This window comes from Pongo pygmaeus, chromosome 13 (genome assembly GCF_028885625.2).
Source record: "Pongo pygmaeus isolate AG05252 chromosome 13, NHGRI_mPonPyg2-v2.0_pri, whole genome shotgun sequence".
Classification (NCBI taxonomy): Eukaryota; Metazoa; Chordata; class Mammalia; order Primates; family Hominidae; genus Pongo; species Pongo pygmaeus.
The window spans coordinates 99,414,120-99,437,920 of NC_072386.2; the positions used below are offsets into that span (position 1 = coordinate 99,414,120).

Consider the following 23,801-nt stretch of genomic DNA (forward strand, 5'->3'; position numbering starts at 1 on the left):
ACAACTGATTGCATATGGCAGGAGAGTCAAGCCCTCCAGTTCTATTGGAATACATTTGCAGCCAAGGCAAGAAGAGTGACTCCCATGCCAATATTGAAGACACAGTTTCTCCCAGTAAACAGATCCCCTGGTTGTAATAAAGTGTTCAGCAGATAATCATTGTGGAGGTTCATTCATATAGTTCCAGCTTTCATGATAAGCCTTTGACACTGTTCTCTACAGGAGAGCATGAGATCATCCCTCCAACATCCAACATGATTCTCCTAGAGGGCACACACCATCATTGAGTCTAGGTCACTTGCACTGTTCTGAGCTATAAATCAAAGATGCAGGGACTCAACCTCTACTGCCCAATATTGCAAGTTAGGAGGAATCCTTTTGGCTGACAGTAAATAAATGAATATAAATAAAGTATAAATTAAAATATAAATAATATTTAAAAATGTAAATAAAAGAACAACTGCAAAACGTTATTTTAGAGCTTAGACTCTAAAAAAGAAGGAAACAGCTGGGCGTGGTGGCTCACGCCTGTAATCCCAGCACTTTGGGAGGCTGAGGTGGGGGGATCACGAGGTCAGGGATTTCAGACCAGCCTGACCAACACGGTGAAACCCTGTCTCTACTAAAAATAAAAAAATTATCCAGGTGTGGGGGCACATGCCTGTAATCCCTGCTACTCAGGAGGGTGAGGCAGGAGAATCGCTTGAACCTAGGAGGCGGAGGTTGCAGTGAGCCGAGATCGCGCCACTGCACTCCAGCCTGGGCGACAGAGCGAGACTCAGTCTCAAAAAAAAAAAGGAGGAAGCTCTGTCTTTAACCACTTTCCTTAGATTAATTTGACAGAAACAGTATTAAATGAGATAATCAGTTTTAAAAAGGCTTTTGAAAATTATAAGGACAAATGAATACCTCTACTATAGAAAATTCAGAAAAAAACCCTAGCTAAACAAGGATATTGTCGTATAGGTATTTTCATATGTATATACATTCTCTATACATATGAAATTATGGGAATAATTTGTATACATACAAATCTGTACCCTACTTTTTTCATTTAACATTGAACAGAACATTCTTTCAGTGGTTGCTAATTCTGGTTATCATAATTATTATTTTAACACTATAATGTACTATCCTAATTTAAGATAGTTATTTTGCTTCTGATTGGATCTTTTTTTTCCCCAGATATAGACTCTTGCTCTGTCACCCAGCCTGGTGTACAGTGAGTGACACAATCATAGCTCACTACAGCTTCAAACTCCCGGACTAAAGCTATCCCCCTGCCTCAGCCTCCTGAGTAGCTAGGACTATAGGTAAGCACCACTGCACATGGGTAATTTTTGTTTGTTTGTTTTTATTTTTTGTAGAGACAGGGTCTTGCTGTGTTGCCCAGGCTAGTCTCAAACTCCTGTACTCAAGCGATCCTCCTACATCAGCCTCACAAAGTGCTGGGTTACAGGTGTTTGCCACCATGCCTGGTCCCAATTGAATCTTATAAGTAATATCATAACATTGTTTTGTTTGTGTTTTAGTCTCATGTCCTAATTATTAGCATGAAATGTATTTGAATCTTAGGTTGAAATGTGAATATTACATAACATATGGCTTCTTATGTCATGATAACTTAATCTCCAAACATGTTATAACAAGTGCATTGTAAACAGCTTCCTTTAAAATAGATATAAACTAGAGTATTAGTTAAATGAACCAGTCTCCAATTTGGCAGATGACCAGCTCCAATGGAAGGTTAGCCATGTTCTGGCACACTACCAACAGAAATTCCATTATCTTTCTTTCTCTATGTATATTTGGACCCTAGTTATGAAAAACCATTTATACCTTCCATCTACACAACTTGTTATAACACTCAGATAGGACACAATACAGAAGGAGCAATCTGCTATTATCATACCTGTTGGCCAGTCACCTGAAATGTCTCCTCTGCATGTATACAGGTTATTTCTAGAGGTTCTGTCCCAGATATGTGTCGTAACAATCGACAGGTCTACAAGACAAAATGTCTACAGTTTAACTTTCACATCCTCATCCTCCACAATACATAGTATCATTTTATAATTAAAAAGAAAATTTTACAAATAAAATTTCTTAAAAACTATTAAAATAAACTTAAACACTACTGAGAAGATTATTATAATATTATATTGGTCACCAACAGATTCTCTGGGAACAAAGCAGACACCAATAAAGGTATAACATTGTTTCTACTTCCTACCCAATCATGGCAAGGTGGTTACAGAATATTAGAAACAGAAAGAACCTTTGGAAAGACCTAGTAGTGCCCACATATTTTATATATAAAGAAATTTGGGAAAAAAAAAAGAAATTTGGCTCAGAGAAGTAACTTGCCCAAAGTCTCACAGCTAAACTATGTCAGAGTTACTACAAGCTACATGTTCTATCAACACCGTCTTCCAATGGAGCTAACATTGGATTAGGCAGACTGGTATAATAAGGAGAGACCCTATATCAGAGGAAATTACTGAAAATCTTGACGCTTAAAACAGAAAATCAGAGAACATTTTTTTCAATGTTAAAAAGATTTGCTGCAAGATTTCTAAAATAAGCAGTTTCCCTATAGTTATAATATTTGGTTTATAAACATAGCAGCATCAAATTTATTAAATGAAGAAGCTATACCTACAGTCATTTTAAGAATGTTCCCCCAGAAGTTTTTTGGCTCCTATGTAAACAAGTAAAGAAGAGGAGGCCAGTTCAATTAGTCTAAAGATTCCTTCTAACCATTAGTCTTTGAGATTTGGTGAACAGGGTATGTTAGATTATGTGAAGATAGCTAGATGGTTCATATCTGTGCATTTATATACATGTTGGCTAGCAAATACCTCATACATACAAGCTATACATGGATTCAGTTTTTTGTTTGGTTGTTGATATGGTTTGGCTGTGTCCCTACCCAAATCTCACCTTGAATTGGTAATAACCCCCATGTGTCAACGGCAGGACCAGGTGGAAGTAACTGAATCATGGGGGCAGTTTCCTCCATACTGTTCTCGTGATACTGAATAAGTCTCATGGGATATGATGGTTTTATAAATGGGAGTTCCCCCCCTGTACATACTCTCTTGCCTACTGCCATGTAAGATGTGCCTTTGCTCCTCCTTTGCCTTCTGCTTTCATTATGAGGCCTCCTCTGCCATGTGGAACTGTGAGTTCATTAAACCTCTTTTTCTTTATAAATTACCCAGTCTTGGGTATGTCTTTATCAGCAGAGTGAGAACAGACTAATACAGTTGGGTTTTTTTTCTAGTAGATATCTGACATTTTCAATAGGCAGAAGGCTCAGAATATCAATAAGCCTAAATGGAATTATAACACAAGTGTCAGGTGAAGCATCAATAACTCATAATTAAGATTTGGAATCATGTGCCAGATGTCTTCTCATTGTCCCTCCTTAACCGCTCTCCTCCCTTCTCACATCTGCCTTTTGCCCTGGGAGACTGACCTATATTGTCTACACCTATGTTTGGATAATTAGGATTATCCTAATGGGATATCCAATGGGAAGCCCCATCCACAGATGAGCGGGACTGAGGAGAGAATGGGCCTTGATTCCCATGCTCCTCCCGGGAGGGTTACCTTGGGCTGTCTCTGGGCCTAGTCCTAAAATCACAAACCTCTCAAGGCAGTTCTCTGAAAGGCTTCCACATTCCACATTCCCCTGTTGATGTGGGCCTGGGGTGGTACCAGCCTTGCTACCACTCGCCCCAATTACTGCTCTCTCATGTATGGTTTCCCCCATGCCCTGTCTATGCAATTGTAAACAGCTTCTTTATTAAACTCTCTTCAAATTATCCTAATTTGAGTGTGTCATCTCCTCCCTGCTGAGACCCTGACAGATTCAAACAGAACAAGGTCATACGATGTACCTCCATGGCTCTACTCCAAGGTCTAACTTCTCTGAGAGGATAAGGAAAAGAAGATTAAGAAGTTCATTTGTGGGTCTTAGCATTTTTTTTGTTTTGTTTTAGCGGCCAGACTGTTGTAGGAACAGAACAGATACATGCTATGGTTTTAAGATTCCAAAAGAGAGAGAAAATGCTCAGATAAATTAACCCAAAACCGTATTTGTGTTAACATTCCCACATAGTTTAATAAAGCCATTATTAAACTACAATTTCTTTAGCACCTTGTTTACTCACCTCAACAAGCTGCTCTTTCTGTTCAGAGAGTTTACAGGCATATTCAGCCAAAGCTTCTAAATTTCCTTCTACTCCAGTAAGTTTTAATGCTTTTAGAACCACATGATCAGCATGGTATTTTAATAGATCTGCTGCCAGCTGTGTCGCTGTACTATGAAGCTGCAGATGTGTGTGTGGGTGGGGGGGTGGGAGGGTGGAGAAGGAGAAGGGTGATGAAGGAAAGAAAACAAACAATAACATTTTGTGACCAAGCACCACATCAGCACTTTAAAAACTATTAATAAAGAGAAGCCGCAAAGCAGTTCCGTGGGTTCCACTGACGGGAGGGTGTAAAGTTCCCTGTGTAACAGTAGGAGTTGTGTAGCACTGGTGAGCTTACAGTTTCTCTCAAGGGCAGGAGTGATATCTAATTCATTCTTTAACCCCCTGGTGCCAGTGGTAATGCTGTTTCTAGAAGATGAACTGGTTATTCAATGGCTGAATACCCTTGTCCCTTTTTCATTCTGTTATCAACCAGCTCTTTCCCATGTAGCTTTTCCCTTAGGTGAAAAATGCTTCTGCTAATCTTAAAGTTGGTGAGGAATGAAACAGTATTAAGAGTATTAAGAGTGCAATATTTAGAGTACTAAGAAAACTGGCACTTTGTGATCATTAATAAGTTCTTTAGCATACTTTTGAAAAAGTACCAATGTGAGCTTCAATAAATTTAATAAATTTTATTAAATACCTATATCATGGCAAGCACTGTAGCACTGTACTAGAGGCCGGGCATACATGACAAGTAGGACACAACCCCTGCCCTCAGGGAGGTTAGAATCTGTCTATAGTTGCCATCCAGATCTTTACTCTCTACCTCTATGAACAAATTGGGTCCCAGGAGAAACAACAGATTAAAGGGTAACACAAACCCCATGGTTTTATTGACTTTGGGTGGAATGCCTGGCTCACTCTTACTGGATATCTTTGGACACTATTAACTCCAAAATCTTTTCTTCTTATCTTGCCTTTTTTTTTTTTTTTTTTAATGACGTGACAGGTTATTTTGGGGTTGTCCAGAAATAGGTCATTTTTAATAACATTGTTCTCAGAAAAATCTGACTTTGAATTAAATCTATTTGAATGAAGTGATTTCTTTTTTCCTGGAAGTAATCCAATCTCAATTCAAATTAGAGGATTGTCTCCAAAATTAACAATATGATAGCCTCTGCATTCATGCAACTAAGTGAGAATAATTACAGTTAGAAACAAAGAAACTAAAATTCACTTTCCGTGGAAACTAAATGCCACATAAGAACCTAAAAAGATTTTGTTTCACCAGCAGGACCTTAGAGAATATCTAATGCCAGTCATTTATTTTACAGACTATGAAACAGCTCCACAGAGACTGTGTCTTGCCAAAGTCAGGTAACTCTTGTCACGAGTAAGAGAGGGAAGCAGGACAAACGCAAAGTTCCTGCTCTATGCAACGTCCTGACAGCAGCCTTATATACATTATCTCCCTTAATCCTTACAAGAATTATATGAGGTTGATGTGGATATACACATACAAGAGGTAATGACAATGAAGCCTGTGGAAAGCCACCCAGTTTATCATAAGGAGACCATGTTCTACTGATAGTCAGGATTTTAACAATACTTTAGTTAAAACTGAATAGTCTGGAATGAAATGGGTAGGCTTTTTTCTTTCTTTTTTGTTTTATTTTGTTTTTTTCCTTGTGTCAAGGACAGCAGGCTTTTTATAAAGCATAGAAAACCATGTCTTTCTATGTATAACAGGATGTTTAAATGGAGATTTCAATAGACATATCAGTGCCAAGTAAGATGTGAAACAGATCACCACATATATAATTTATATAAGAAACATCCAAAAACCAATTTCAGCCAGGCATGATGGCTTACACCTGTAATCCCAGCCCTTTGGGAGGCCAAGGCAGAAACACTGCTTGAGCCCAGGAGTTCAAGACCAGCCTGAGCTTATAATAGTGAGACCCTATCTCTACAAAAAATTAGCCAGACATGGTGGCATGCACCTGTGGCCCAGCTACATGGGAGGATGAGGCAGGAGGATCACTTGAGACCAGAAGGTCAAGGTCAAGGCTGCAGTGAGCCATGTTCGCACCATTGTCTGGGAAAGAAAGTGAGACCCCATCTCAAAAATAAAATTTTTTTAAAATTCTAATTTCATTGTCTTGAGCCCTTGACCATCTTCAAGAATATAAAAGAATTAAGCCTGGGTGCAGTGGCTCACTTTGGGAGGCCAGGGCAGGTGGATCGTTTGAGGTCAGGAGTTTGAGACCAGCCTGGCCAACACGGTGAAACCCCATCTCTACTAAAAATACAAAAATTAGCCGGGCATGGTGGCGTGTGTCTGTAATCCCAGCTACTCAGGAGGCTGAGGCATGAGAATCGCTTGAACCCCTGAGGTGGAGGTGGCAGTGAGCCGAGATCACGCCACTGCACTCCAGCTTGGGCAACAGCGTGAGACTCTATCTCAAAAAAATAAATAAATAAAAATAAAAGAATTAAGAAAGCACAGCTAAGGGAAAGGAGAGGTCTGTGTGAGGAGGGTCTGTCTGGAGAGCTGCTGGGTGCCCACTGTGACTCCCTCCTCCAGGCATGCCTCAAAGCGCAGGGAGCAACAGGATATAGGGGTTGAGGGGCGGGGGTGGGGGTAGGGGGGCAACAGGAAAGCCTCTGAAGAACCACTAAGGTATCCATGAGAGTGAGAGTCCGCTGTAAATGTCTACCAAGCCCAAAGCCATTTGATAAGGGTGCTGGTCACTAAAAACCTTCTGCCTCTCAACTTTCTCTCTTCTCTCTCTACGCCACAACCTGACAAAAATCAACAACAGCTACGTAACGGAGGGTGAGGAAAGTGAAAAAGGGAGAAGAGACCACATCTTCCCAGCTCTATCTAGTTGGAGCTGGGAAAACAGGGAACAGGGGAGAAGCTCTACAACTAAATGAAGATTTAAATACTGATTAACATATTGGAGGGAACATTCTAATTTTCAACTGAGATCGTGTTTTGTGACTTAAAGCAGGAATTGGTAAACTTTTTCTGTAATGGGCCAGAGAGTAAATATTTTAGGCCCATTGCGACTATCCAACTCTGCTGTTGTAGTGAGAAAACAGTAGACAGTAGGTCCACAGATGGGCAGCATTGTGTCCCCATACACTCTACTGATGAAAACCGTCCAGTTGTAGTTTGTGAACACCTGACTTAAAGTGACCATAGGACTTTCAGTAACCTGAGAGTGGCCAACTAAGTCATGAGATGACCAACTTTTTATTCAGGGAACGGGGAAACCCTCTCAACCAAAGGAGTATTTTTTAAAATTTATTTCAGTGAGATAGAATTGATATACAACAAAATGTACCCATTTTAAAGATACTGTTCAGTGAGTTTTGATGAACATATACAGCCATGTAACCACAACAACTAATTTTGAACATTTCCATCATGCCAAAAAGTCCCCCCATGCCCTTTTGCAGTAAATATACCCCAACCTCTGACCCGAGATAGCCACTGATCTGATTTATGTCATTATAAATTAGTTTTGCCTTTTCTAGAATTGTTTTTTTCTAAATGGAATTTTATACATATAATCATTTGTGCCTGGATTCTTTTGCTTAGTATGTCTTAGTGATTCATCTATATTTTTGCATGTATCAATACCGTTCTCTTTTATTACTGAATAGTATTTGGTAGAATTATTTCAAAATCCATTTATCAATTCCTCTGTTGATGGAATTCTAGGTTGTTATTAGTTTTTTGTTATTATGAATAAAGCGATGAAAATTCATGTGCAAGCTTTGAGAATGATGGCATTAATAAAATCATGGCTTCAAAATAACTATGTCAAAGGAAAACTTTTTTTTTTTTTTTTTTTTTTTTGAGACAGGGTCTCACTCTGGCACCCAGGCTGAAGTGCAGTAGTGCGATCATGGCTCACTGCAGCCTTGAGCCCTGGGGATCAGGTGATTCTCCCACTTCAGCCTCCCGAGTAGCTGGGACTACAGGCGCTAACCACCACACCTGGCTAATCTTTTGTATTTTTTGTAGAAATGGGGTTTCGCCATGTTGCCCAGGCTAATCTCAAACTCCTAGGCTCAAGTGATCCTCCCACCTTAGCCTCCCCACAGTGCTGGAATTACGGGCATGAGCCACCATGCCTGGCCTCAAAGGAAAACTTTTAAAACCATTTTCTAGGCACAGAGACATACTAATACTAATGCATTTCATACACCCATACAACATGAAAATTAGCAAAGAATTAGAAGAGGCTAAACTTCAAACTATACTTACTTCTTTCTTAAGTTCATTAAGACTGTGACTGATTTTCAAAATACTGAGTTCCAGTTCTTCAGCGATGCTTTTTGTTTTCTTGCTTTGCTAAAAATTGTAAAAACTATACATGTAATGTTACCGCATCTCTTTAATCTGTTAATTACAATTTTGTTTGAACTGTAAATTGTAATAAATTTTAATATTATTCTGTGAACTATAAAAGTAGATTTTCAAAATTTACCTGTTTAAGTTACAGTGGAAAATAAAATTTCAGTTTAGTTATATTTTTCAATGCTAACTACAAATAGGTGAACTTTTGTTTTTTATTTATTTATTTTTCTGTGAACCTATGGATTATATTGAAAGGTGAACTTTTACAATCTAATTTTCTTTAATAAATTCATCAAGTCTAAAATTAATCTCTTTTATTTTCTGCCTAGAATGTCCATGCTTTCACTCCTAACCTAGTTAAAAATTAAAATCCTACTCATCTTTAAGATCTTACATAAATGTCTTTTTCTCAGAAAGGCTTTTTCAGATCACTCAATCTAAATCAGACCCTCTTCTTACTCACTGTAATCTTTTTGCTCCATAATCATCCCAGTTTGCAATTACATATTTATTTTTTCAGTCCAAACCATCTGGAATTTTTTATTTTTTGTTTGTTTAAAGTCTATCTTCCCCACTAGGCCACGAAAGCTGGGTTCACATCTATTTTGCACACCACTAAATCCACAGTACCTGGCATAGCAAATGGTAGGTCGTAGATGTTCAATTCTTTGCATGATAAATAAAAATTAAATATCAATACTTCATGAAGCCTTCCTGAGCCCCCTCCCTAAATATAAATTTGTCCTCCTTCAAACCTTCTAAATGCATAGTCTACACCTTCTCTTAGGATACTTACAAAGCTATTTGTACTTGTCTCACCCCTTCCCGCAAATTTCTATATTGTAAAATTCTTGCAGACAAAGATTTTATCTTATTCATCTTTAGATTTATGGTGCTTGGCATATAAAAGGCACCAGTAACAACTGCTGAAAAAAATGAATGAATGAAAAATACATCTAGCAAGCAGGATCAGAGATCTGAGTGCTTGTGAAATATGCACAGGGTAAATTTGCTAAATTTGTGACATTTGCTAATTGCAAATTTGAGTATTGATAGAATCACATTCCCAACAGAGTATTTCATCACAAGCAACTCTTTATAGTGAGTGTTGGACTTAAAATTTAACACTGAAGCAATCTACACTTCAGACTGTGTATCACACAGATAATTCAAACTAACACAAAACATTGCTCAAGTCTCTCACACCACTATACTATACTCTAGGGCAAGATTCCCTGTTAATAAGAACATGTGCACTACTGTGATGCCAAGAAAATATCTGAGAAATCTGTGATTCATATCTGCTTTCATTGATAAATTAGTCTACTTACAAGGAAATCAATTGCTCCTTCTTTCTTCAATCTCAGCCATATCCACCCTCCTTCATCATCTTTACTGCCAAAGCTTTGTTCATGACTTCCAGGTTTGTGCTATCACTGCTGTATATTGTAAGCCATGTTAAATACTTTTTTGACAGAGCCTGGGCCTAAGAAATAAATAATGCTAGAGACATGTCCCAGGGCTCTCTGTCTCTCTACTTTGCAATCCACCTGCTATGAGATTGTGTACACACACTTCTTGTGCTGTCCCACTTCTGTCAGTCTTGGCCATTCTTGCCCAAATAAGCTCCTCTGTTTGAAGCACACCAACAGCCCATTTAAGGCTCATAGAGTGGCCACCCACCAATTTTAGACCAGGAATTTGCGCAAGGGTGAAAAGCTTTTACTTGCCAGTTGGATCTACCCTTGTTTTCATTGAATCTACACCCCAATAAGTTTTCTAAATCATTGTGTCTGTAAATCAGCTGTCCTCAGAGGTAAGAACTGTGTACATGTGAATGGCTCCAGCAGTCAGGCTCAGGTCCCAAGAACCTCTAGGTGGGGGTCTACTCCTCTGTTCTTCACTCGGAAGAAGCATTTTGGGGAGGAATTTTCCAGAGGTGAGTTTGGTGGAAGAGTGGGGACAACAGAGTGAACTAGTGACAGAGGCATAGAATCCAGACTGGCTAGAATGAGAGTCAACAGGCCTGGAAATAAATGTCAAGTATTGTGAGTGCTAGATGGGAAGGATATTTTGGTCAACTAGGAGGGAAAGAAGGGATGAGATATCCTGTCCCATTCTGGAACAAATTCATACTCCTGGTGATTATATAGCTTCCATATCTTGCAAAACTTCATAGGAAAGCCATTATATAAGATTTACTTTGATTTTAAAAAAAAGTTCTTACAGCTTGAATCCACACAGAAATTAACTGCTGCAGTTCCATTCTCGCCTGAGTTGACAGTTCCAAGATGCGTTCTCTGTGCTCATGGCTGGTGTAGGCAGAATCAGTGAAGTCCTCCGTACGCTCCAAGATGACTTCCAATGTCACAGAAAGGTTCTCTTTGGACTGAAAATAAAGATTCTCCCGAAGAGCTTCAATATTCATCTGAGAACAGAAAGGACATCTATCCATCCATGTGAGTCAATATTCCCACCTGACCAAAATGGGCTGTAATTTCTAACAGTGCCCAGGAAAACACTAGCATTTTCTTTTCCCAAGCTGAGGGGGAATACAGCCACCAATGATATCTATATTTGCCACTAACCCAGGAGGACACATTGCTCAAAAGCCTTCAATATCCATGCAAAGCACCATTCCTAGAATAATTAATACAATGACATTCCTATGAGATCAGTGAATACTAAGGCAGAAAGAGCATCATCCTGTAGCAACCAGTAGGAAAAATGAACCAGCCTCCAGGTAAAAGATTTGCATCTGAGAAAATGCCTAGGCAAAGTCCTGGAAGATAAGTTACACCCAAATATGAAATGTGCTGAGCTCAGGGGGAAGGATGGTGTGGAAGATGTAGGGTGTGAGAAGGACTGAGGAAGGCATCCATTTTTCCTTCGTTAATTCAGCAAAGACTCTCCTAGTCACCTAACTGGTCTCCCTACATTTTGTTTAAAGTCCCCAACGGCACCTTACTGACCCAAACATCCTCTACCAGAGGGTCTGTATAATCTAAAATGTAAATCGTCTGATACTGCCACCTCCCTCTAATAGCTCCTCACCATCTAGAGAACCAAGCCCAAACGTCTATGGTATAGCACAAAATCCTCTATGGCTTGTCTTTATATACTTCTCTAACAGTCTATGTCACCCCCTGAACCCCCTAACAACCTTTCACTTCAGCCACCCTGTTTGGAGTTCCTTGACTATGTGATGAACACATGCTCACGTGTGCAGTCTTTCTCTCTCAGCTTTCTACAATGCATCATGCCATTTCAACCCTGTAAAACACTACAGTCCATGAAATATGTCACACAGACAACTTGGGCCAAGAGGCAACAAGCGGTAATGATCACGATTATGGTCACAATGAATGTGATAATAAGGATACCTTACATTTGTTTAACACTTCAAAGTCCTTTCACAAATGTTATTTTAATTAACCCTTATATGTGACACATTTTAACATGATCCATGAAAATATCAAAGTTTGGGAAAGTCAAGATGCCATAGGAGAGTCCTTGCTTCCCCTCCTGCTCTTGGCCCAAGTTGTGTCAGGTGATCACTCCATCCTAGGTAGACAGAAACTTGTATTTAAGCTAGGAAAGAATATGGATAATAGTAAGGTATGGAATTTACAATGGGGATCTTCTCAGAGAATTGAATTTATTTTATTAATTTAAGAGAATTAAATTTGAGAATTTAAACAGAATTAAAACATAAAAATCAGTTATATTGGCCTCATACCATTTATGTTAAGGTTTTTTATTTTCCCTTTAGAGAGAAAATATACATGTTTTTAGACAGCAACTTAGTGGAGTTTTGTGGGTTTTTTTTAAAGAGGCTATTTACTGATATGGTTTCATAACATTTGTCCATATAGTCATGGTATCAAATACAGCAAAGTACCCAGTTTCCCTCCATAGATTATACTCTCCATCAGAAAAAAAGTAAGATGCCAAAGAGATAATCACGGACAGTGAGACTGAGCCTATTTATAACAGCTCTGCCTCCAGCACGCCTGATGGTGAGAGGGCAACAGCCAGAGCTGTCAGCAGCAGCCACAGGCAGAGCACTGCCCCTCCTTCACCTGCACCAGAAATGCAGCAGCAAGTGGCAAAAGATGTCTCTCACCTGACTTGTTTCCCTAATTATCCTTTGACAACACAACTCCTCCCTCAGCATTTGTAAAAACGGAAGATTAGAAAAATAATCTCTAAGATCCCTTTCAGCAATAAAATTTCTAAGAGAAGGTTTGGTCCCTACAGCTTCTTTCTCCTCAGGAAGACTCAGTGGTAGGACTGGCATCATATAAACAAACCCAGAGGTGTAAAGTGAAAGGTCATGGACTTTGGGATTAGAGCCTGGGCCTAAAGAAGTGTTCTACCACTTACTAGCTCTCCTCCTCAAAAAAAAACAAAAAACAAAAAACAAAAAAACAGTATATAATTATATCCACCTAAAGGGCAGGTAGGGATTAAATAAAATATTTATTAAGAGCAAAAAGAGATATTCTTTCCATTACTGTCTTTTCACCCCATGTTGCTACTTAGACCTTCACACAATTAGAAATCAAAGTCCAGGGCCAGGCATGGTGGCTCACGCCTGTAATCCCAGCACTTTGGGAGGCCGAGGTGGGCGGATCACCTGAGGTCAGGAGTTCGAGACCAGCCTGGCCAACATGGCAAAACCCCATCTCTATTAAAAGTACAAAAATTAGCTGGCTGTGGCGGTGGGTGCCTGTAATCCCAGCTACTCAGGAGGCTGAGGCAGGAGAATCGCTTGAACCCAGGAGGTGGAGGTTGCAGTGAGCCAAGATCGTGCCACCACACTCTAGCCCGAGAAACAAGAATGAGACTCCATCTCGAAAATAAATAAATAAAATAAATCAAAGTGCAGTAAAATGGAAAGAATGCCATTCTCATCATAGCCCTGTCTGTTAGAGAGGTGGGAACCTTTAGCATTTGGATAACTTCTCAGGGCCTTAATTTTCTGATCTGTTAAAGGAGGGCATTGTACTAGACGACTTCTTAGGGCCCTCCCAACTCAGACACTGCTCTTACCCAGAAAGCATCTTCACCATGTCTATGACTTCTGATGAGAAGTCAGACTTCCTGGAGTCACACTGCCTAGTTTCAAATCCCAACTCTGGTACTTAGTAGCCAGCAAGTTAATCTCCTTTCTGTTTCTCAAGCTCCTCAACAGTGTAATGGAAATAACAGCAATAGTTCTTTGAGGATTATATAAGTTCATATATTTAAAGCACTCAGAAAAGGGCTGGCACAGAGTAAGGACTCAATAACTGTTAGTGTATATTACTGTTGATTTTTAAATTTTAATTATTACTAATACTATAGTCTCAAAGTAAAAACCCTCTAACACAGAGAAAAGCAGGAATTCTAGCAGAAATGATTTGCTGCTCACCATCATCCTATGGATGGTACTGCTCAAAAATATATGGCACTGCTCAAAAAACAGGAAGGGAACATTCTTTTAAACAGGAGGCTATAGCTAAACCATACAGCTAAACAGGGCCAGAGTAGCTACTATAACCAAAGACCAGTGTTCTTTGTAAACACACCTTTAATGTAAATATTACTCAGCAACAAGTTTGTACAGAGTGGCATTGCTTTAAATAGATATATTTGCTTTTGTGAAGCATTGTTCTAAAACATTACACAAAAATATGGATACTATACATAATGATGCTCCTTTAAAATGGAAAGAAAAGACTGAGTGCAGTGGCTCATGCCTGTGATCCCAGCACTTTGGGAGGCCCAGGCGGGTACATCACCTGAAGTCAGGAGTTTGAGACCAGCCTGGCCAACATGGTGAAACCCCATCTCTACCAAAAATATAAAAATTAGCTAGGCATGGTAGCACATGCCTGTAGTACCAGCTACTTGGGAGGCTGAAACACAAGAATCGCTAGAACCCAGGAGGTGGAGGTTGCAGTGAGCCGAGATCACACCAGTGCACTCCAGCCTGGGCAACAGAGCGAGACTCCATCTCAAAAAATTAAAATAAAATAAAAAGAGAAAAATAAAAATATACTCTCTTTATTCTTACCTTGAATTCCTTAATTCCAGTAAAAATACTGATAGATGAAATGTCAGTCTCTCCATTCGGTTTACAGTCAGTCACAATTTCAATGACCTTATCCAATGCCACTTTCATACGGTCAAATACCCCTTCTTTGTTTTTATGGGCTGATTCGCAGTTAGGATGCCTCAGACATGTCTTCAAAACAATAGAAAATTTTTATTTTAATATTTGATTTATGTCATAATGCACAAAAATCTTACAGAGAACATGTCATGCTAAGAAAAATGGTTCTTTACCAAAATCTCCTGGGTCCCTGGCTCACTCAGCTGCTTCTCCTCACTAAAGTGGAAGCAGGATGAGTAAAAAGCGATAGCAAAGTTAAATAAAAAAAGCAGAGTGCAAAACTATACCTTTACACTTCAATAGTAAGTTTACTTAAAACTTTTTTGGGAAAAAATCTCTTTTCATCATGATTAAAACTATTTTAAATGTTGCCTTACACATGCAAGAAATGAAAAAGAATGAAGAAAAATGAAATGAACAGAGATGAAATATGATCATGGATGCATCTTGACTTCTAAAAAATAATGTAAATGAAAAACTCAAGGGCCTAGACAAAATAGAGCCTTCTGAGTGGGTTCCACGAAGTCTGTTTTTGTGGCTTCACTGATTCTAGCACAGGGTAAATACTCTCAGAAGAAAAGGTTATTCCAAACAAACTGCTAAAGAGACATTTTACTCATTCATTCTAGAATTGCACCAATTTGCTGGCCAACTGCTGTTTGGAAATATTCTTGATTGATAATTTTGTTAAAAGTGGAAACAGAAATTAAAGGGTGAATTTACAGAATAAACTAATTAAGGGCTGACTTCTTACTCCGCTGTATTTAACAGATCTTAACTTGTCTAGCTTTTTCTAGAGCACATGTGCTGGCTCCTCAATGAGACTGGAAAAACCCTGCAGGCAGCTACCATGTGTGACAGGCCTTAATTCATAGCACCTAATATACCATGTTCTGCTGAGCTGTTCAATCAAAGCTGACTCATAAATTAATTATTATTTGGAGTTGGGGAAGAAAGTTAGCATTCTTATAAATAATAACTGAGATTTAACTATTCAGGCCTATGTTCTAAGTTATCACTTTGATCTTTTTTAAAATGTAAATTATGTAAGTTAAATGCATTTAGTCGGGTGTTCTAATTATTAATTTATTACACAGTAAAACCAAAATTGTCTTACCTTTGAAGCTGTGAGAAGCATCATCGTACACTTTTCAAGAACTGCCCTAGCTGCTGCCATTTTTGCCTTTTTCTTTTCATCTTTCAAATCCTAAATATGAAATAAAATCACGGAGGAGTCTAAGATCATGTGAACAACCCAATTTCTTAAAAAAGTATTTATTCAACACTAATACTCAAAAATTCAGTAATATTGTTAAGTGAAAAAAAAAAAAAAAAAACCAGGATAGAGTTTTACAAACTGTCACGGCTTCAATATAAACACATCAACACAATAAGAGTAGAAAGAAAAAGCTACTCTTAGTAAGGGCTAGAGAGCCAGGAACTGAGACACAGGTAGAGGCTGCACACGGTTGACATTCTGGTGTTCTGTCATACCTGACATTCTCATGTCAAGTGCACACACTGCATCCTAACCAGAAACACCCAGCCCATGTCTTACTTAATTAAAAGTAAATTGTCTACTGAGCATCTATTGACTATTATTTCCTTCAAAACAGACACTTACAAGTCAATTCTTTAAGGAGCCTCGTCTAATTAATCCCATCTAACTGCTATGCATCTCAAATTGGGGTTCGTTTGTCTTAATCTTAATCAATATGCTGCTCTGAAATATTCTTAAGATATTTCTTGGGTAGATAATTTTCCCCAACAAGATTGAAAAGGAACACCTAAGAAAGCACTGTGTATTGAATTTGTTTTGGTGAGGGGTGGCTTCTCCTCACAGAGCCCTCAATAGAATGTGTGCTATTCATATGAGGTAGCCAAAGTTTGCTGATCAAATCTACAACAAAATACTCTGTTAATAATTTGGTTATTATATCTAAATCAGAGGTAAGCAATACTTTCAATTAAAGCCCAGATAAACATTTGAGGCCTTCTGAGCTATATGGTCTCCATCACAGCTACTCAATTCTGTCATTGTAGTGTGAAAGCAAACAGAGACAATACACAAATAAATAAGAACAGCTGTGTTCTAAGAAAACTTTATTTATGGACATTGAAATTTGAATTACATAAAATTTTTCCCTGTCACGTTAGCCTTTTTTATTTGTAAGTTAGGTTAAAGGCCCTTTCTTACAAATAAGAAAAACCTAAAGTCTGAAAATGATTTGCCTTTGAAAGTAAATTTGCTTGAATAAATTAGAATGGATTCAGAAGTTAGTCCTACACAATAATATCACTCTCACTCACTTGCATCCCAATATAGATTTAATAAGAGATAGAGATGGAATTACAAATAGTGTACGACAAAGTGCATATAACCCCAAAGCTAAAGCAGATCACATCCCAAAGAACTGTGTCCTATATGTGAGTATCATCCATCCTGGGTACCTATCAGATAAAGGTTGAGGTTGCTTATAAAATTTCCACCCATTCCTCTTGTCTTTAACATTTTGGACAGGACTCCTTTCAAAACCACCTGTGGGTCTAGCTGACAATGCATCAAGTGTGTATGCCATACCTGACACTTACAAGCCACATATGACACCATATGCTGTATGGTGATAACAAGCAACAGAAAAAGATGGCATCTCAACCTGGAAAGGGCTGGTCCACAGGACAAAACAGAGGCGTCCATAAAACCCAGATGGTCCATGAAGCACTAAGCAAAGCATCCCAATACCTCCAGAAGTATTTTCCCAGACTTGGGTAAGGCTGTCACCACTGCCACTTTCTTTTCCTTTTGAGACAGAGTCTCCCTCCCTTGCCCAGACTGGAGCGCAGTGACATGATCTCAGCTCACTGCAGCCTCTGCTTCCCGGGCTCAAGCAATTCTTGTGCCTCAGCCTCCTGAGTAGCTGGGATTACAGGCGTGTGCCACCACATCCAGCTAATTTCTGTATTTTTAGAAGAGATGGGGTTTCGTCATGTTGGCCAGGGTGGTCTCAAACTCCTGACCTCAGGTGATCCACCCACCTCAGCCTCCCAAAGTGCCGGGATTACAGGCATGAGCCACCATGCCCAGCCTCACCACTGCCACTTTCTACCACCTTAGTCCAGGTCACCATCATCTCTCAATAGATTACTGTAATAGCCTCTTGAGTGGTCTCCTGCCTCTGCCCTTGTCTCCACGCAAACTATTCTCAACATGGCAGCTAGAGTGATACTGTTAAAATGTAAGTCAGAAAACGTCATTCTCCTACTCCAAACCTCCAATGGCTCCCCATTTTACTTAAAGCCAAAGTCCTTACACAGTTTGGCCTGCCCACTACCTCTCTGATTTCATCTTATTACCCTTTCCCTTTGCTCACTTTGATCCATCCACTGGCCTTCGTGTTCTTTGAACACACCATGCATGTTTCTCTTTTACTGTCTATCTCCTCCCACCCCTACTAAAACATAAGCTCCATGAGTGCAGAGGTTTTTGTCACTTTTATTTACTATTGAATCCTCAACACCTAGTGTAGTATTTGGTTAACAGTAAGCAGCTGATGAATATTTGCTGAGAAAACTGAGAATGCAACTGACCTATAGCTCTTTGCAGGATATTTTGACTATTCTAAAGGAGAAAGCATTTGAACCCTGGATGCATATTCCAAAAAAATGACCCAGGAGTAGCACTTATCAAACACAGATGATAAAAAGGCTGCCAGTAAGTTTCAGGGGTCCCATATTTAATGAGCTAAATTGTTAAAAATAGATACCTCTTCAGCCAGAAGTTTTTAAATGTTGGATCACAATATCACAAGAATTGAGAAAAATAAAATGTTCTCCATGCCAAATTTCTAACTACAAATCAAAATGATGGTGAAAATTTTTCAGTTATGTCCAGACGCTGAAGAGGATCCTGTAGGAAGTGTAACTGAAGGATGGCAGCTTTAGAACCTATGACTCATGCCACGCTTGCTCAAGTGATCAAGAAAATGCTAGATGATAAGCTATTATTATTATAAAAATACTCAGGCTAATAATTATCATTGGGGAGAATGAGGAGAAGAAGGAAGATTAAGAGAAAGAGAAGGAAAAGAAAGAAAATTTGTTTTATAAAGAACAATACTGGCAGACAGAAAATGAAACAATAAGGTACCTGCCTATAAAAACACCATTGGTATTAGAAACCAAAGCCATTATTTAGCCTGCCACTTGCCAGACCAATACCCATTTTTCAACTCTAGCTGCAATTGGGAAAGTTCATATCAAAAACTGAGAGACTAGCCTATGGGACTACACCCAGAACCATCCCAAGAAATGGTCAATTATTATATATATTTAACCTGCCAACAAGACCGACTCCTACACAAATACCCCAACAAGGAAAAGTCAATCCTAGACATAATATGATCTTCCATCTCCCAAAACTGAGGAGCTTACTGTCTGAATTGGGGAACAGACCCATAAAGAACTAATATTGGCTGGGCACGGTGACTCACGCCTGTAATCCCAGCACTTTGGGAGGCTGAGGCAGGCGGATCACCTGAGATTAGGAGTTCGAGACCAGCCTGGCCAACATGGTGAAACCCTGTCTCTACTAAAAATACAAAAAGTTAGCTGGATGTGGTGGTGCATGCCTGTAGTCCCAGCTACTCAGCAGGCTGAGGCATGAGAATCACTTGAACCCAGGAGATGGAGGTTGCAGTGAGCCGTGATCACGACACTGCACTCTAGCCTGGGTGACAGAGCGAGACTCCATCTCAAAAAAAATAAAATAAAATAAAATAAAATAAAAAACAAATATCATGTTGTAGTTTGAGAACTACAGGCTTTAGAATCAGATATAACCGAGTTCGATCTGCTAGCATAGTGACCTCGGGAAAAGTTTATCCTTGTCTCAGGTTCAGTTTCCCTATATGTAAAACAGTAGCTAACAATACCTACCTCATAGGGATGTTTTGAGAATTAAATGAGATCATGTATATTAAGTATCTAACACATAGGCAGTGCAAATAAATAATGGCTTGGGTTATTACTATTAATCTAATACGATAAGAATAACAAATATTTAACAAGACACTATAAGAATACACATGATGACTCAATTTTATGTGCCTGAGCCCTAGTAGAGGAATCAAATGGAAAGCTTCATAAAAGAGAAATTAACCAAATAAAAAGAAGAAGTACTTGAGTTGAGCCCTGAAGGCAAGTATGACCTTTCCCAGTGTGTGAGGTGGGAACAAAATTAACTGTTATAAATGTACAAAAAAAGACATGCAGATCTACTTACTTTATCCTGGCTTGTCTATGAAAGGCTTTCAAGACCAAGGCTATAGACTTAATAAGCAAAGAAACCAATCCAAACAATCCTAAAGATCATACCTCCATCCAAACTAAAAAGTATGTATTTATCTGAAGATTGTAAAATGTGATGAATACATACATTTTGTCTATCTCCACTCAGATGTGCAAACTCCACCATTTCATTTCCAAATTGACTGAATATTTGGACAAACTCTTGAAAGCTATTCACTTTCTCTAGTCTTTCCATAGTTGCGAGAACCTGCAAAACAGATAATATTTCATTATTTGGTGATAGCTACACAAGAGACTGAGATTGTCAAGGCTGAGTAGAGAGAAAAAAAGGAAAATTCTGAATTCTAGGTGAAAGCTGAGAAGGAGGAGCCAGATAGAAGACACAGAAGGGGATGCTCAGAGAAGTAGAAGTAGATTCAAGGCACAGAACTATTAGGGGAATGATTTGTTTATACGATGAGATTTTGAGTTACTTGAAAAAAAAGGAAAAAGAATAAAAGAAATGACTACATATACAAAGGAAGGGATCATTTATGTAGCCAAGTCTAAAAGGTGGTAATGGGCAGGACCACAGTAATCAAATCTTCAGAGAACTGGGAAGGGGTGAGGATGAAAGTCAGCACACACAAGCTTTAAGGTTCAGTGAACCAGGATGACCGGAACCCTAACATTCTCAGGAAAGCAGAAGGAACCTCATCATCTGCAGAGTATAGATTCGAAAGGGAAGTGTGGGACTTTAAGAGTAGGAAAATTAGTCTGGCTCAGTCAGGAATGGGCCATCGGGGTGAATAAAGAGTGTGTGAATCTGGTAGAGCCAATGACTAAAATGTTATGTGTTTTCTTGATGTAAGAAACAAAGTAAATAGATGTGAAACATATTTTCAAATACTTTTCTTTAAAATAACATTATTAGATTGTTTTAGTCACAGGATAAGTTAAAAAAAACACAGATATCCTGTGTTTACTTATTTTTCCTGAGAATATGATGAATATTTGGCATGTTAATCTGCCCTGGCAGCTCAGGAAGTTCAGGCGACTAACACAGATAAGGCACATTGCCACCACTGTGAGAACCTCCATCTTTCAAAGAGGGGAAGGTTGTTTGTGTTTCTCCAGCGCTGCCAGATCCACCTCTCCAATTTCTGATTCATTCAACACTTATCAGGTGGTTTTATCCTCAAATCCTACTAGGACAACTCTTTCCCTGGCCAACCGCTCTCCTCTTTGCCTAGGGAATTATCCAAAGCAAGAAGTGATCGTACATACCCTGGATTCCCAGATGATCATGGAGCATGACCATCATCTGAGAGATTAACTTCTGGACTGGAAGAGTTTAAATCCGTTCTGTAAGTTTTGAGATTATTCAGTAACCTTTAGGGACTCTGCATACAGAAACTTTGTAGCTGTGGATAATTATCATCTCCACTGATTTAACTGTGTCTTAAGTTATATATTGTTAGTCTCTGATTTGGGAGGGAAAAAAAGTACTGAAGAATTCAGTATTTTTATCAACTAGGTTTCTGCTACATACATTATCATGGTGCTCGCCTCTTCTTTCCAAATGTTGTACACATTTAAAGCTTTTACCAATAAGCCTCAACAAGTGGATAATGATTCTCTAAGAGGAGACATTACTTGCATTCAGAAGTTTAGGCACAGCATACCCATCATTTAAGAATTACACATATAGAAGAAACACTACTTTTAAACTACAGACACAGTTATAAACAATTATAATAGACAAGCATTGCCAAATTACTTACAATTAACCTAAAAAGAACTTTTTTTTTTTTTTTTAAGCAACGCTCAGACAGGCATAGCCCCAGGAGGAACCCAGGGCCACAGGTGCATTCAACATATGGATGATCAGCGTGTCAATGTATCCTGCAATGCACATTAATTCCCACAGCTAGCTGCATTCTTCATCGACACATGAGCCGAGTGATCCACCACTAAGAGTCATAAAAAGCACTTTGAACAACACAGAAAGACAAAAATACAGCAACATCAGAAAGGTAAGTACCTTATTTCTTGATGTTATTATCTGTTTAATGACTACTCGGTCTGCCAGCAACAACACCTTTGTCACTGAAGAAAGAAGTAATCTCGCAGCCTTTATCACTCCTGTTTTGTCTGTAAAAATTGTGATCTGCCCATCAGATTCCAGATAGTTCAAGTTGGTTATGTCTGTAAGTGCTGCAATTGTTTCTCCTAACAAGAAAGGCGAGGGGAGAAAGTTAAACGGGCATACAAATTAAAATCTAGACTTCTCTCTAACCTTGAAGGTACGGCACAATGAGGAGAAACTCAGCTTTGGAGTCTTACTTCAGGAACAAGAAACGGTTTCACCTTGACGATTGTAGGGATTATCATACGAAGCTTTCTAACCAGAAAATAATAGCACACTCTTAAGAACTGTGACAAATTTTGCCCTCACCCAGTTTGAAAAACATCATAATTTTTGTTTCCAGTGGTAATGCAAACTACACAATCTAAAAGCCTCCTGTCCTACAAGACAGTAAGAGAAATCCCATGAGTCAAAAACCAAAGAATACCCTAAAACCCAAGCAGTAAGCAGGTGCCAAGGCTTGGGCTGGGGCGAGGCCAGGGAGAAGTCAGGGGTCACTGCCAATCTCCACAAGCTGAACCGCCTTGGGTTTTCACGGATCCTCAGAGAGAGAAAAAAGACAGGGCTTTGGGCCCCAAGGGATGACATCTTCAATATAATGGGGGCCCGGAAAGAACTGTCAATAGGCAAAAAGAAACAATAAGGAAGTTTGTCTGTCAGTCAGCCTGGACTTTGGGTGGGGAAAGTAAACAAAACAAAAGCCTCCCTCCTGAGAATTCAAACCACAGGCTGGCCCTCAATTAGGCTGCAGTTTGAATTTATATAAACTTCTTATGATGCCCAGCATAAACCATTCTATTAATTGAACTCCCAACCCTCTAGAAAAATTATCTTCTTCACTGTTGCTATCAAAACTTTTGATTTCTGTAATGGTAATTATCTACTAATAAAACAATCCAAGTATTCTTGTATTACAATACAAGGCTACAATATTCTTCAAACCTCCATACTGTTAAAAAGATTTTTAAAATAATAAACCTTTAACCAACTTATAGTGTTCAAGATAATTTTTTAAAGTCCTAAATATACCTGTGTGCCTAATGGATTGATTTTCTTACAAAAGCCCTCCTGCCAATTCTATTACATACACACAATAATGTGTCAGCTCATAGGCTAAGAATCTTGAGTAAAAAGTACTGGAATCTTAATGGAGAGGCCACAGGGTGAAATATAAGTCAAGGTTTAGAAAGATCAGTCTGGCAGGCACAGTGGCTCACACCTGTAATCCTAGCACTTTAGGAGGCCGACGCGGGTGGATCACCTGAGGTCAGGAGTTCAAGACAAGCCTGGCCAACATGGCGAAACTCGGTCTCTACTAAAAAAATACAAAAATTAGCCAGGTGTGGTGGCAGGGGCCTGTAATCCCAGCTACTCAGGAGGCTGAGACAGAGAATCGCTTGGACCTGGGAAGCAGAGGTTGCAGTCAGCTGAGATGGCACCACTGCACTCCAGCCTGAATGACAGAGTGAGACTTGGTCTCAAAAAAAAAAAGAAAGATCAGTCTAGTAGGAGTACATAAAATAGAATGGAAAGGAAAGACTTAGAGCCAGGCTATTGTATCAATTGTGGGTGTGAAATAGTAGGGACCTTACTAGTATAGTAGCCATAGGAACATTAAGAAGATGA

The 23,801-nt window shown here is 39.0% G+C and overlaps 1 protein-coding gene and 1 pseudogene across 2 annotated transcripts in view; both read right to left on the reverse strand.

Moving 5' to 3' along the window:
• CTNNAL1 (catenin alpha like 1) overlaps positions 1 to 23,801 on the reverse strand; it is a 69,039-nt gene that overhangs the window by 25,985 nt on the left and 19,253 nt on the right. The window contains exons 3-10 of one of the 2 annotated variants that reach the window (XM_054500328.2): positions 22,071 to 22,258; positions 20,175 to 20,294; positions 15,858 to 15,947; positions 14,642 to 14,812; positions 10,808 to 11,008; positions 8,488 to 8,574; positions 4,179 to 4,337; positions 1,913 to 2,005 (exon numbers count right to left, since the gene is read on the reverse strand). In XM_054500328.2, coding sequence (XP_054356303.1) covers positions 1,913 to 2,005; positions 4,179 to 4,337; positions 8,488 to 8,574; positions 10,808 to 11,008; positions 14,642 to 14,812; positions 15,858 to 15,947; positions 20,175 to 20,294; positions 22,071 to 22,258 — 1,109 coding nt within the window. The remainder of the gene's footprint in view (positions 1 to 1,912; positions 2,006 to 4,178; positions 4,338 to 8,487; positions 8,575 to 10,807; positions 11,009 to 14,641; positions 14,813 to 15,857; positions 15,948 to 20,174; positions 20,295 to 22,070; positions 22,259 to 23,801) is intronic. The other variant, XM_054500331.2, reaches the window with a different exon arrangement.
• Positions 21,848 to 22,008, reverse strand: LOC129044792 (5.8S ribosomal RNA; annotated as a pseudogene).